This window comes from Syngnathoides biaculeatus, chromosome 5 (genome assembly GCF_019802595.1).
Source record: "Syngnathoides biaculeatus isolate LvHL_M chromosome 5, ASM1980259v1, whole genome shotgun sequence".
Classification (NCBI taxonomy): domain Eukaryota; kingdom Metazoa; phylum Chordata; class Actinopteri; order Syngnathiformes; family Syngnathidae; genus Syngnathoides; species Syngnathoides biaculeatus.
In genome coordinates this window covers 3,068,005-3,083,454 of record NC_084644.1, presented here as the reverse complement: position 1 = coordinate 3,083,454, position 15,450 = coordinate 3,068,005, and the positions used below count along the sequence as shown (strand labels likewise).

Genomic DNA, 15,450 nt, shown 5'->3' with positions numbered 1-15,450 from the left:
GATGGCGCGGTGTTTCAAAGTTGAGACTGCAAATTCTTACACATTAACAACTTTCCCCACGCACAATTTTAAGCTCAGTAACTTCCTGTTATTGCAAAAAGGAAATGTGAACTTTGCTGACTGTCCTAAAATCTCAAAGATTCAGGGCGCTCTTTACTGATAAGGAAAAAAAAAGAGCCCATAATGTTAGTTTTCCTCATTCTAGACAAGTAAAAGTACACATAGTTTATGACTAAAGATGACAGATTTTTAGTTCATATTATCAGCTGTATGATATCCAAATCAGGTGCTCCGTACACTTGTCGGAACTCCTAACTTTGTCCCCACACGGTTCCTTTAAACTCATCCAAAGGCGTGGCCATTACTTGTTGTTTTTTTTTTTTTTTCCCTCCCCTCCCCGATTCAGCAGATGGCTTTGCCCTAACAAAGTTTGTTTGTTGCAACATTCGTGAAACTTAACGGCGAGGTGACAACCAAGAGGGCCTGAAGACAAATCAGACATGTCTGTGAATTTTAACCGCAAGTCAAGCGTGATTCGGGGAGATGGTTTGGAATTAATAGAGTCTAAATCAGAACGTGGACAGAGATTTCCAAAATCAGGTAAGAATATCTTGGACTTTGATGCATTTCGAAAATAAACAAAAACTACCAATCAGTACTGCGAAGTACTAAATTAAAAGTTTTTTTTTTTTTTTTTTTTTGGGGGGGGGCGACTCAGCGTGGTGGATTGGAGCTGTTGCAGTGTGCCTGGGGCTGCTCTACCTTCTCCTACTGGTTGTCATTATAGCCATGGTGGGCCGTTGTGAGTACACGCCTTGACATAATCCCACCATGTCACTGCATGAGTGCAGCGCCAAACAAGACCTTGACCCTTTAATGACAGCATTCTGATCTGGTCCTTTGACTGATTCAGTCTGTGCTCGTTTTGTTGCAGACATGGGACCGAGCCCTCTAAAAGACGCTGGAGAATTGCCCGTCGGTCTCACCAGGTGTCCCAATCTGACTTCGCAATGTTTCCAGTTACAGGGCAGATACACCACCATGTTGGAAAGCAACAAGCAGTTAGAGACCAAGCTGTGCTCTCTGACTAAGGAGAAGGACACCGTCAAGTCGGAGCGAGACCGCCTCCAAAACGAACGGGACACGCTTCAGAACCAGCGAGACATTCTTGAAAACGAGCGCAACGCCCTCCACGATGAATGCGACACCCTCAAAAACGAACGAGACGTTCTCCACGTTGAACGGGACGCTCTCAAAAATGAGCAAGGTACTTTAAGAGCTGAACTAGACAACCTGCAAAATGAGCAGGAGGTCCTGAAACATGAGCGGGACACCCTCCAATCTGAACAAGGCGCACAGAAAAACGAGGAGGAGAAACTCAAAAGTGAGCGGGACACCCTCAAGAATGAGAAAGAGAACCTCCAACGTGAGAGGGACACCCTTCAAATTGACCACGAAGTTTTCAAAAGCGAGCGAGACATTCTACAGAATGACAAAAACATTCTCCTAAAGGCGCAGACGGTTCTCAAAAATGAGCGAGACACCCTCAAAAATGAGAAAGACGCCCTCCAAAAGGAGCAAGAATCTCTCAAAAGTGAGCGGGACACCTTGAAGAATGAAAAAAACACCCTGCAAAAGGAGCGCGACGGCCTCAGAGCAGAGCGCGATACCCTTAGAGATGAGCGAGACCAACTGAAGTTGGCGTCCGCTAACCTGACCAAAGAGCTGGAAGAGCTGCAGAGCCGATACAGCACAGCGCTTGCGAATCGAGACCGCTTAGAGGAGGAGGGTCAAGGGTTAAATCAGAACAGAACAGGTGAGTGGCACACACCCAAAAACAAAAAAACAAGTTGAAACCTGATTACAAACAGACACCGTTCCTTCTTTGGGATTCCTGCCATACACATCAAGTGGGCAAGAACGACTCCAAATCTTAAAGCTCCTCTGTAGAAGCAAAGCACTTCGCAATTTTTCTTTTTTATTTTTTTATGGAACATTCACTCATCTTGTTTGTCACATTGTCTAAATTGTCCACATTTTTCATGAGGTCAACATAGTTTTCCACAAGCGTGAAACAAATAATGCAAAGTTATTATTATTATTAAGTATACACCTTTAATTTCCCTTTGTTATTGCAACACACAAAATAATATCTGGTTTTATTATTTTATTTATTATTATGCATTCATTAGAAATTTAAAAAGTCATCAAACATAATCAAATGTAATTTGTTATACAGTAATCCCTCTCTACTTCGCTGATGACCTATCGCGGATTCAGTGGATTGCGGATTTCCGCCCCCCCCCCCCAAAGTGCCAGATCACTACGCACTAATGCGCCATCCCCGGCGCGACGACATGGACCGATGAAGCAAAAATATAAAAATAAATATATAAAAACACCATTTACCCCTACTTCACTGTTTTTCACTTTTCGCGGGTGTGTCTGGTACCAATTAACTGTGAAAAACGAGGGATTACTGTGTTACTTCGAGAGCGTAATTAAATTAATTACACAACTATTACATTTTTAATCGGCTAATTTTGAATTGGAACCAACTACGTTTCCAACGTCATCTTAGAAACACTGAATACTCGTTACGTATCGGTTGTTAGTGCAGTACTGGCATCACTGCTCATGGAACAGCATTGATAAATATATTCGTACCGTTGCAGGACAGGTACTGTATCTGCACTTTTGCTTGATCTTGTCCCCGTTTTTTTCTGCTTTCCTTTTAGAAAAAATTTGCCCTCTGGATTGGGTCAAATTCAAGGAGAAATGCTACTACATCTCCGAGAAAGGCGAAACGAAGCCATGGCAAATGAGCAGAAAAGACTGCCAAGACAGAGGAGCCGACCTGGTTGTTATCACCTCGAAGGAGGAGGAGGAGTTTGTCACCAGATATTACGACCAAATATGGATTGGCTTGTCTGACTTGGAGCGCGAGGGCAAGTGGAAGTGGGTGAACGGCCAAGCGCTGGACACGGATGAATTCTGGCAGTTTGGGGAGCCAAACAACGACAGAGGGACCGAGGACTGTGCGGAAGTATCTCGTTCGGGGAGGGGATGGAATGACAACAGTTGTCGTACGACTCTCTCTTGGGTTTGTGAGGATTAACGTGCAGTCAGTGTGTCTGTGTGTGTGTGTGTGTGTGTGTGTGTGTGTGTGTGTGTGAGTACGGGTATGTGTGTATATGTCTCCCACATCCTGTGGTTGAATTACAAAATACAAATACAAAATAATGATCCTTTTTTTTTTTTTTTTTACATTATATGTTCTACATCACCAAGAAAAAATAAAAATAATCTCTTCCAGTGTCAAACTGTCAGATGTTATTATATTTTAGTGGACGAGCAGTGTTTCAAATTACATCTTCAACGTTAACAATCATACAAGTTCAAACCAAAGAAATAAAAGCACAAATACTGCACTAGTTGTTTTATTCATGTCTTTGGAATTTAGTCATATTATTAACTATAATTCATGTATCAAAAGACGATACGTACCGTGAATGGAATGTTTAAAGTCCCGGTAAAGTGAAACTATAGATGTGATTGTAAATACATTACACGTTTTGATATGACCTGCAGAAAACAATCGAGGACTCAATTGGACAGCGACAGTGGAATTGTTTTCCACCATTTTGTTTTGAGCATGACTAAAACAGGGCCCAGGGGCACGCATGGGCCGAACCTGTCACGTGTTCCTCTACTATATCACAATTTCCTCTGCCGAGTGACGGAAGGGCGCAACCGCAGCCAATTTCAATTCCGTCCAATCGAAGCGGCTTCTTTCATTCCCTTTAAACGGAGCGCCGGAGTGGCACACTGACACTCTTGGTGGAAGACGAAACTGATTTATTTGAATCTGGCAGGTCAAAGTCGTTTCATACAGAAACTTCCATGGGAGGATGACGTAAAGAAGATTGCAAATATTTATTTTTATGACGGAATACCGTCGTCTCTGTAAACTGCTCGTATAATTTTCCGTGGTCCTGTGTTCTTTTGTTCCGGTGCAAAAGACACAAAGGGTGCAAAATGTGCTTCTGACAACTTCCTCGTCCATTTCCTTTTCTTTGAAAGGATGAGCTTGTCAGTTGATTGCGTTTTGCCAAGGAAGGTTTAAGCCTCTGAAAAACAATGGCATGAAATCACGTGACGTACCCGGCCGGGCCACCGTCCAGCGAGCCACTGGAACTCCTCACGCCCGCCCCTCCTAAACTGTGGCCGGAATGCCCTCTCGGAGGTTAGGTCAATATTGGTTCGTGTATTCCAAATCCTGACTAAACATTAACTGCGGCATAGTCTTGACAACCCAACAAAAAAAAAAAAGGAACTTCTCAAAGGCCGATTTGAGTGTGCAACTCTTCCACATTCCAACTGTTGTCAGATTTAATTCTACACTCGTGATTAGTGACTTATTTGTTTTTTCGTTTAGTTAACCAGTGGCCACGCCATTGCCCCCCCCCCACGCCTCCCCCCCCCGACTTCATTTCTGCTTTTAGTCTCTTATAAGTAATCGTTCGAACCCAGTTCATCCCTATGTTCCTTCTTACAAAAAGTATTCATTACTAATTATTTAATTAAATACAGAATTTTTGCTTTGAGTTGTGATCGGGCCCACCACAAAAACATCAAAAAAACATTTTAAAATGATATTTGAATGGGTGGAACCATGAGATGTGCACACAAAAAAATAGATGGTTGTAATTCGTATTTGAAATTATTAGAATTACAATAATTACATATCATCATTATATATGAAAATGAAACTTTTGATTAAACCTAATTTCGGCGGCACGGTGGGTCAACTGGAAAGCTTCGGCCTCACAGTTCTGAAGTCCCGGGTTCAATCCCCGACCCGCTTGTGTGGAGTTTGCATATTCTCCCCCAGGCCTGTGTGGGTTTTCTCCGGGTGGGCACTCCGGTTTCCTCCCACATCCCAAAAACCTGCGACATTAATCGGAGACGCTAAAAATGGCCCGTAGGTGTGATTGTGACTGTAGCTGTTTGTCTCTATGTGCCCTGCGATTGACTGGCAACCGGTTCAGGGTGTACCCTGCTTCCTGCCCGTTGACAGCTGGGATAGGCTCCAGCACTCCTCATGAGGATAAGCGGCTAAGAAAATGGATGGATGGATTAACCGAATATCCATATTTTGGTTAATGGGGAGGAAGCTGGAGTAGACAGAATAAGCATACAATGTATAGCAAAAACCATTGAGGATGGTCAGAACCACATTTGAAACCCTTTTAACCTTGGAACTATGACGTGATTCAATTAAAATTCAAAAAGAAAACTAGCTTTAAAGCAGTCGATCAATTTCGATGTATCAGGCGAAACATTATGAATTTCCAGTGATAAAAATTTTTATTCACCTGCCTCTTTCTTTAGTTAGTATACTTGATATAATGTTCACCAAAACGAGTATTGAATCGATTTGATAGTCTTTTAATGCCACTTTTCCATGATGTCCTTGAAGGCATCACCGTGGCTGCGAGGGGGAGTGGCCCGGTGCACCTGTCCGACCTGTTCGGTTCGGAGAGGGACACACGACTCCAGAGGAATTTCGCCTGTCCTTTGTTTCCGCCGGGTTCCTTTTCGGGGTGGGCGCGAGAGCCGAAGAGGAGGCCGAGAAGGAGGCGGACGGAGAGATGTCGGAGCCGGCCACAAACCCCGCTGCCACCTCTTTCTCAGCACCCACAATTTCCTTGCCTTTGGGACTGGAAGTGTTGAGGACTTACTCTGGTGCTCTTTTCTGCTTTGAAATAGTAAGTCTTGATCTTTTGGCTGTGCGGTGGGGGACGATTACCCTGATCATGTTCATCAAATGACTCTTTGTATTCCTTGTTCCAGAGACGACCCTTTTCTTTTCCATTCTAATTCAAATGCTGTGCATGTATTCCTCTTTAAAGCGGCCATTGTAGCTGAGTAGTATTCACTGGTACTGTCCCCATTCGGCGGCAGCACAGAATAGCAACCTCGTGGTCTCTCCGGACGACCTTTACACATGCAAGGTGATCTCAGCAATCCGAGACATCTCGGTTTTTATGAATTTGAACGCGATTCTCTTTCATGACATGATAAAATACAGCACCTGTGTACTGTACTCCTTGATAGCATCATTGCGTGCGATTGTGATGCACCACCCATCCTGTCTTTTAAACTCAATTTACTTTATCTTGTTTATGAATTATCTTAATATCTAGTCAATATTTTAACAAAGAAACTGTGTCTCTTGCTTGACTGATACAGAGATAGCAGGAGTAAACATAAGGTCATTCCCCCCCCCCCCAAAAAAAAAAAAAATATCACAAAATATGAGAAACTACCACACAAGTCTACCTTCATCTGAAAGATCCAATAGAGCTCGTGCACGCGACATCACCATTTTCACGGCGCCATATTGCCGGTCAAACGGAGCTGCTCGACATTGAACCGGAGGACCTGTTGCGCTGTTGTTTGCCACAACAGACGAGACACATATTCAAAGAGATCATTCTATGGAATACCAGCTGAAAAGGCCAGAAAATATCGATGGATTTCGGCAATTAAAACGTGATGGATGGGGCCCAACCAAAATACACACAAACACACACACACACACACACGCCTGTGTAGCGATCGCTTCATTTCAGCTACGAATTGTTCTTCTCAATCTCACGTTCCGTGGAGACGACTCCGTCCTCTTTTATCTTTTTCTATCATAGTTAATGAATGCGAGTTTGTGTAAAACCACGAGTCATTTATTTAACAATTGGTATTTGTATTGAATACTAGCTGAAAAGATCGATGGATTCCGGCAAAGGTTAACGTCTAGCCGTACACGCTTCCGTGTTCACAAGCCGTCAAAACCGTCACAACGTGGGATTTAGTCCTGATTGAGAACAGATCCGGCAACAAAGTATTCGCATGTGTCCAGACTTTTATACGCTTTCACACTTGTCCGTGTAAATCTCGACAACTTATTTGCCAGATCCATGTGTAGATCCAGTTGTCCAAGACGAGCGGAAGCGAACTCACAGTCCACTTTCTTATCGGCAAAAACATCGACTTCGGCGTCAAATACATGTCCTCTATGCCGAATTTGTCTCATTTTTCCATGTACCGTCGTTTATTTTCACCTTCTAAATGTTTAACGGTATGGGCCAAAACTCTGGGCGTCGTCCTATAGGACGCATTTCCGTCTCGTCTCCAACCGACTTAGTATTGAGCAATGCTTAGCTTGACCGGCAAAATGGTGAGGTAAACAAAAGTCACGTGATTTGATCACGTAGGTGCACGAGCTCTATACAAGACCTCTAGCAAAACACTGACAAAGATAGTAATGCTAATTTCTAAGTGACATTAAGAAAGGTATTCGATGAAAAGATACTATTACATAGAAAGCTGGTTGACGGTTTACATTCTATTTTCAAAGCAATTCTGCCCCGTGGTAATTCATGTAAAGTCAATTGATTTGAACAGTGACCATCGTGCAACCTTTATTGAATGTAGAATGTTGAATTTTGGAGCAGTCAAGCGTCGCTACAACATAAAACAAAGTACAACTACTCACTGTTTGTTTAAGGATTGCCGCACTTAATGAGTCTATAGCCCATACGTCACCGTGAGTTTCATTTGTGGTTGTCACGAGCAGACTTGATTTGGTGACATGTTCACAAGCAAATACCTGTGTGTTTTTTGCAGTTTTTTGGTGGGTTAGTATGGATCCTGGTGGCTTCCTCCAATGTGCCGGTCCCTCTGCTGCAAGGCTGGGTGATGTTCGTGTCGGTCACCGCCTTCTTCCTCTCCTCCACGTACCTCCTCCTCCTCCTCACCGGCCTGGCCGACCGCATCAGAATTGACTGGAATTTTACGGTAGGTAATATACGATATACAATCGTGTATCCGTCAAACTACCTGGCTGTTTATGTTGTCTGTATCGAAAATATTTAAAAAAAAAAAAAAAATTTGATTGAAAAAATAACATCTATAATGACCTAGTGGAAGAAATAACATTCAAAGTAAATGGTAGTACAACCAGTTTTCGTGGAATGTACACAGTTGATCTCCACGTTGTAAGATAATGGAATGTACGTTTTTTTTAATTTTTTTATCTATGCTTCTCACGCAGTTTTGAACATGCTAGTGCAAAGTAATAGCGTTGCAGCCTACACATTAAAAAAATGTTCATTGTTCATACAAGAAACGAATGACGAATATATCAGAACCGAATCGTTACTCTTTGTACTATTCCGAAATAATACAGTGATGCCTCGGTTCTCGACCACAATCCGTTCCAGAAAACGGTTCGAGAAGTGATTTGTTCGAAAACCCAATCGATGTTTCCCATTACAATGAATGGAAAAAGAAATAATGTGTTCCAAGCTAAAAAATTTGTCTTTTTAAAGCATTTTTTTAGCTTTTCCTGATAATAAAATGCACATACATGTATAGCTGAAAGACTTTATATAATAAAATAATTTAAGAAAAATAAATACTATAAAATATATGCTGCGGGCTAGCTGGCCAACTCTTGTCATCTTTCACGAGACGGATAAACTTTCTCGGATTCCATCTGCCACGTTTGCCGTCCACCTTGCCATTGGATTCTTTTTGGTTTCATTTGTGGAACTTCCGGGCTGCTACTCAGAGCTAGGTTAATGCTAGGCTAACAGAAACATTCTTCAGGTGAGCGCACAATCATTGAATGATCTGTGTGTGTGTTTTAAGTGACTGCAACTTGCAAACAGTTGCAGTGCTCATCACAATAAAGGAAGTAGTATGTTGCTGTTTATTTAATTGTGATTTACAAAGCCAAAATCTGCATAATGACGCTGTAGCAACGTAGTGATAATCTGCGTTAGCATTTCGGATGCTGCATTAGTGTAACAACTGAGCTAACCCCAGACCCAAAATAACAACAAAATTGCTAAATAGTTACATTGTTGATATTTTTATATCATTCCGACGTACAGTCTCTTATTTGACTGACATGGCCATTGGCCAATCTCTGAAAGTTGACAAAATTCGGGACCTTTATCTTTGGCCCGTACCTTATCTCACAAAGTTAACAAAAGTCACATAAACTGCACCAGCACAGCTTCTGCCTTGCCCATTGCCTTATCTCACAAAATTGACCCAATTAATCCTAGACACTGCTTTTTCCAGGTCCTCGCTAAAGCTGGTTCTGCCTTGGCCCCAAACTTGACAAAAGTGGAAAAACAATCATTTTTTTCGAAATCATCGCAATATTGACCAACCCCTTCAAAACTTCATTTAATAATACAATAACATGAAAAAACATTGATAAAACAACACTCAAGTGCAATGTGTTAAATTACGAAATGTATTATATTATGAAATCAAACAGGATGTTGTGATGCACATGCCAGCATTTTGATAGTTTTGTCCAACGCAACCCAGCGCACGACTTGCATAACTGACAGTCGTTGATAATAAAGCATTCACTTGCATTGTTGTTACCACTATTAACATAATAACGGCACAAACGCCGCGTGTGATTCTCATCGAAATGAAGTAGCAGGCCACGCACGCAACGTGTACGTGGGCACATGAGGCTCGGGCTGCCCACGCCGCTCTTTTCCCGGGTCAAGCCAAGCACGTTTTCATCAGAACAATGAGCGACGTGGACGGTGAGCTCGCAGCAGGTCACAACAAAGGCCTCGTTGTTGTTGTCCCGCCGGCTTCCCACAATTGACACCGCAAACTCCTCTCCCGTCCCTTTGTTTCCCCGTGTAATGTGATTACAATCCTTTTTTTTTTTTTTTTTTTTAATGTCCTCTTCTTTTTTCACGTCTGGGTCGTGTGCCTTGGTACAGCGTGCGGATCGTTGATTATACTGTACACACTGGCCTTGTTCTGCATGTTGACGTGACCTTTACAATTTATTTAGTTGAACACATTGACGCCTGAAAACTTTTAGAAGCCTTGTGTGCTTATTAACTTCACAAAAGCAAAAACTTTTTGTTTTGATCATTGTTTTTTGATTATTCCCCTTTACCTACTTAGCTCACTGCAGCTGTCCTTGCTATTGATGCATTTCTACTGGTAAAAGATGCTACAGTCATAAGCAGAATGCGTGCGTACTGATAAGCAAACATCCATCCTTCCACTTTCTTAGCTGCTTATCCTCACGAGGGTCACGGGACTGCTGGAGCCTTATCCAAGCTGTCAGCGGGCAGGAGACAGGGTACACCCTGAACTGGTTACCAACCAATCGCAGGGCACATAGACAAACAGACAAACAGCCGCACTCACAAGCACATCTTGGGGCAATGGAGAGGGTTGCGGGGTTGCAAACAAAACCACGAAGAAGCTAATTGTTGTTCCACAAAAAAAAAAAAAAAAAAAAAAATCACAAATTCTGCCAGGGTATGAAAACTCGTGAGCACAACTGTACATATATTCACTCATATTTACGCTTATCATCTTGGAATGAAAGTGTAAGCGACATCATTTTCATAACCTCTTGGTGGCAGTGACATATTTGAATTAAAGTGTACACACCTTTCATAACAAGTGGGACATTGGGTTCAATGTGTCCAGCTTTTTCAGAACCTCTATACATCCATCCATATTTTTTGCCGCTTGTCGTCACGAGGGTCGCTGAGAGTGCTGGAGCCTATCCCGGCTGTCAACGGGCATGAGGCGGGGTACACCCTGAACTGGTTGCCAGCCAATCGCAGGGCACATAGAAACAAACAACCATTCACACTGACAATCACACCTACGGGCAATTTAAAGTGTCCAATTAATGTTACATGTTTTTGGGACGTGTGAGGAAACCGGAGAGCCCGGAGGAAACCCACACAGGCACGGGGAGAACATGCAAATTCCACACGGGCGGTGCCGGGATCGAACCCGGGTCCTCAGAACTGTGAGGCCAACGCTTTCCAGCTGATCCACCGTGCTCCCCGATAATCAAACAGAATTTGAAAAACGTTTTCAGAGGCCGATTTTTTTTTTTTTTTTTTTCCGATGTCTGAAATCTTATCCTGACCATTTATCCTTTGGTGTGTTTTGTGTTAAGCGGGACTTTTCCTCCGTGGTCCGCTAATAAAACAGTTGCTGTATGGATGGTAAATCAATAATTACGACGGCAAATCCTTATGGGTGTGCTCCAGGCCGACCGCGACTGAGCCACGGACTCCGCAACTGTTTAAAACCCTGACGCTCACGTGCGTTCACGGCAAACATATCGAAGAGCAACTGCTTGTGTTGAGTGTTTGTGCAAGGTGTTTCCCGAGTCATTCATCATCATAAAAATGCCAAGAAGAAGAGTACATAATGCAGATCCAAACACAGGAAGTTGTTTTCAATTGCTTTACAGTGCAGGCGTCTGCGACATCCCACATCCGTCCTCCACAAGCAAAGCCTTCCACTTTTCTTTCGGCTCTTGGTGAAGACGCGTCCCCGTCCCAGTTCCTAACGCATCCTTTCTTCTCATTTGCAGGATGTTTTTTACCATTTTATAGCTCTGCTTTTCTATTTTGCCGCCTTCGTGCTGGAGGCGGCGGCGACGGCGGCCAACGGGGGAGCCGTCATCGCGCCCCTACCCAACAGCACCGGGACTGTAATGTGCATACACTACCCGCGGGGAAATGTATTCACTGTGCTGACCGCCAACCAGTACAGTATCAACGTCGTCGCGACGGTGAGTGAAATCTTTCTTATTGTCTGTCAGCGTGAATGAAAATTGCGGAAGTTGGGAATGCGAAGGGGAATTTGATTTCTCGTTTACACGTGCGCCGTGACGGTGGCTCAGCTGGTAAAGCGTCGGCCTCACAGTTCTGAGGAGCCGGGTTCGATCCTGGCCCCGCCTGTGTGGAGTTTGCATGTTCTCCCCGCGCCTCCCACATCCCAAAAAGATGCAACATTAATTGGACACTCTAAATTGCCCGTAGGTGTGACTGTGAGTGCGGTTGTTTGTCTCCATGTGCCCTGGGATTGGCTGGCAAACAGTTCAAGGTGTACCCCGCCTCCTGCCCGTTGACAGCTGCGATAGGCTCCAGCAATCCCTCCGACCCTCGTCAGGATAAGCGGCAAAGAAAATGGATGGATGGACGGACGTGCGCCGTGAATGACTGGCAACCGGTCCGAGCTGTAACTCTGTCTCTCGCCCATGATCATGATCGGTGTTGAGAAGTGATGGTCGATGGATGGTTTATGGCAGGGGTACCCAGACATTTTTACCCCAAGATCTACTTTTCAAGCAGCCAGCCTCTCGCAAGCTACCGACGGGGGGTATGATGATGATGCTCGCAAACCGTTTTAAGGTCAATGTTCTGTTGCCTTCTATGTTTAAACTATAGAATGAGCTTTTTGTGCACTGTATTGTCTGTGCTTTCATCCTGGATCAGGCTGTGCCAAGGTGGAATTTTAATATTATCCACCATCTCATCCTGCACTTTCTACTTTGGCTTCAGACCAGTCCTTTCCCACCCGGAAAAGAGAAAATCTCATCCAGTTTAACCTCCTTTTCTTCGATTATTCACATACTCCAACAGTCAGTGCATCTTAAAACAACAGCATTTCTTTTTTAACAAAAGTAAACATAGGCAGCACGTCTAGCTCATCTTTGCTCTACGTTGCCCAGACTGTGCTGCTAACTAAAGCAGCGGTGGTGGACGCTGTCATTATAAAACACATTGATGGGCTGCATAAGTACTGTTAACATTTATAATTATGAGTGTACGTCTTTAAGAGCGGTGGGGGGGGGTAGTATAAACTAGGAAAAAGAGAGTGTGGCGAAGTAGCAGTCGTTGTTAGAGAAAGTTCTGTGTGCTGCCTAAAAGAAACCAGTGGCTTCTTCTTTTCATATTTTACAGTACGTAAGTGAATTGTGCCATTTGATGTAACAACCGGTCATCCCTCACTCATTGAATCACATTGCAAAATGCCACAAACTGAAAAGCTGGATGTTATACTTTCAATTTGCATTGGATTATGATTATTTTTGTCCACAACGCAGAATATCTGCGAAAAGACTGCATCAGCGGTGCACAATTGCGTACGTGCGCAGTGCAGAGGGAACATCGGCTGACGTCTTTTTGTATTTCTCGTCACAGATATTCGCATTCGTGGTGACGCTTTGCTACGGCTGCAGTTTGGTGATGGCCTTCAAGAGATGGAGAATCTAACTCGCAACTCAAAAGGATTTTTCACGACGGCATCACGGAGACTTGGAATTGGAGCGCCCAGTTTGTCATTGTTGTGTCTGTGTTTGTGTGGACTTTGGTCATTACTGAGTGACCCATGACTTTTCTGAGGCCTTCACTTCTCAAACAGAGTCGAGTAGAGTCGTGCGGCGGTGTGACAAAAAAAATAATAATATTGGGTCATACATAAGTAATGTTAGTGATACTTATGCAACGAGCTTTTTATTCACATCAACGCTGTAACTTCCGTTTTCTACAGGATTCACATCCTCACTTCAGGGAATATTTCCCAATTCCAAAACTGCAAAATCTCACCTCGTGCGCCACTTTTTTTTTTTTTTTTGGCTTTCACGCTCAACAGAAGCTTCGCACGCTTGCACATTTTCGTGCGAAGGTCTTGTGATGCAAAGGAAATGGAAACTCAATTCGCGTTCGACATCCACTTCATGCATTGTGATATACTGATAGTATAATTGAATATATAAGTTCATTTTGTTAGATGACATCACTGTCTATTCTTAATATGTAGAATTCAACATACAAACCTACCAAAGTTGGCGTTTTAAAGAATATTAAACATAACCTGCATTGTTATCTCTGTATGTATTCATAGTTAATTAGATGGCATCATCATCATGTAGCTTCTCCTTAACGTGTAGGATGGAACACTCAAACTTGCCAAAATTGGTGTAATTTAAAGAATTTTAACATACAGTAGCCTACACTGTTATTTCTATGGATATTAAAAGTCAATTCACATTAAGAATAAAAAAAAAATGTTCATAAATAATCAATCAGTTTTGCTTGTTGTGCCACTTTATTATCAGTTAGATGATGTATGGCCTATCACAATTTGTATTATGATAGTTATTGCTGTTTTTAAATACATTGATTTTGATTATCTTTATTGACATTTTAGTACATTTTAAAAAATACATGATGCATATTTTAAAGTGTCTAACTACCCTGCAACTGATTGGCGACCGGTGTGTTCAAGGTGTAGTCCGCCTTTCGCCCGAAGTTAGCTGGGATAGGCTCCGGCAGTCCTTTGACCCTTGTGAGGATGAGCATCTTGGAAAGTGGATGGATGGATGGATGGATGTTTGATAAAACACTTAAATTTGCAAGTAACATGACATGTAAACCTATACAATTCAGTTTAAAGAAGTAAAGATGAACAACTCAGATGATGTGGTTGCACAAGTGCGCACACCCGCCGATAACAGGGGATGTGGATGTGTATAGAATTAAGCAATCATGTTCAAACTCATGTTAAATGGGGGTTGGGTCAGCACACACCTGCCAACATTGATCACAGGAATACTAAACGGTTCCAAATCCCAGTCTGTGTTCAGAAGAGTTCACCTCTATTTGTGGTCAATCAGACAAACTCCGACTCTGGTTGAACATGAGTTGTTCATCCTGAACAGCCACGCCCCCCAGTTTAAAAAGGGGTGTGCACTTCTGTGCAACCACATTATTTCACTTTCGTTTTTCTTCCCCGAGCGGAAGCTCAATGGTAAAACAAGTTTTGAAGTGATTTATCGTGGGGTTTTTTTTGTTTTTTTTTTTTGTAACACCACAAAACCTGGCATTCGGACGGGGGGGTGTCGACTTATTATATCAGCTGTAACATACAAAAACAATGGGGATCAATTACTATATTGTTCCATTATGGCCAGTAAACTTGAGGATATTTTAGTCTGATGATCACAAAATTATTTTTAATAAATAGCTTTCCATGTTATATTAATGAAGTGGTCATTTTTATCTATTTTTATTTATGGAAATGTCCACGCGTTTGTCTCCATTTTTAAATATGGCTCTCTGTCGACCTCTCGTGGGTAATAACGAAACTACATTTTTTACGCGCGTACTTTGGGTGGTTTTCAATTAGCCATCCATCGTGGCAAACTTTATGATGAGGAATCGGTTTTACGAGATAAGAAATTCCATTATGATAATAAACAAACTTGATCATTCTTTCGGGCGAATGGGGGAAAATATCAAGCGTTTTTCCAAATGTAAAAGTTATTCTAAAATGCATCAGAAATATAATTTAAATGCCGGTGAAACTTGGTCTGAAGATATTCTGAATTGATATCAATATTTTTAAAGTTTTGACTTTTTTTTAAAGTGAGTTCTTTCCACTAAGTGTATTTGTTTAGAGGATACTGCGTTTCTTTTCAAAGTGTCATTCATTTCTTGAACTAATGCATTTTCTAGAGGAATTTCTATGGAGATCCGTCAAGACGTGTTAGCATTTTTTGAAGCGTTATTTTCTTTT

General features: G+C 42.5%; 2 protein-coding genes across 2 annotated transcripts; both read left to right on the top strand.

Moving 5' to 3' along the window:
- Positions 1-435: 435 nt before the first annotated feature.
- Positions 436-3,425, top strand: LOC133501264 (C-type lectin domain family 4 member M-like). The gene is made up of 4 exons (XM_061820893.1): positions 436-600; positions 719-802; positions 935-1,816; positions 2,739-3,425. The coding sequence occupies exons 1-4, from the start codon at positions 501-503 to the stop codon at positions 3,116-3,118; spliced, it is 1,446 nt and encodes a 481-aa protein (XP_061676877.1). The 5' UTR covers positions 436-500; the 3' UTR covers positions 3,119-3,425.
- A 2,126-nt stretch (positions 3,426-5,551) lies between these two features.
- Positions 5,552-13,953, top strand: mal2 (mal, T cell differentiation protein 2). Its single transcript, XM_061821239.1, has 4 exons — positions 5,552-5,771; positions 7,690-7,860; positions 11,459-11,659; positions 13,074-13,953. Exons 1-4 carry the CDS (start codon positions 5,655-5,657, stop codon positions 13,143-13,145), a joined length of 561 nt encoding a protein of 186 aa, XP_061677223.1. The 5' UTR covers positions 5,552-5,654; the 3' UTR covers positions 13,146-13,953.
- The last annotated feature ends 1,497 nt before the right edge of the window (positions 13,954-15,450 follow it).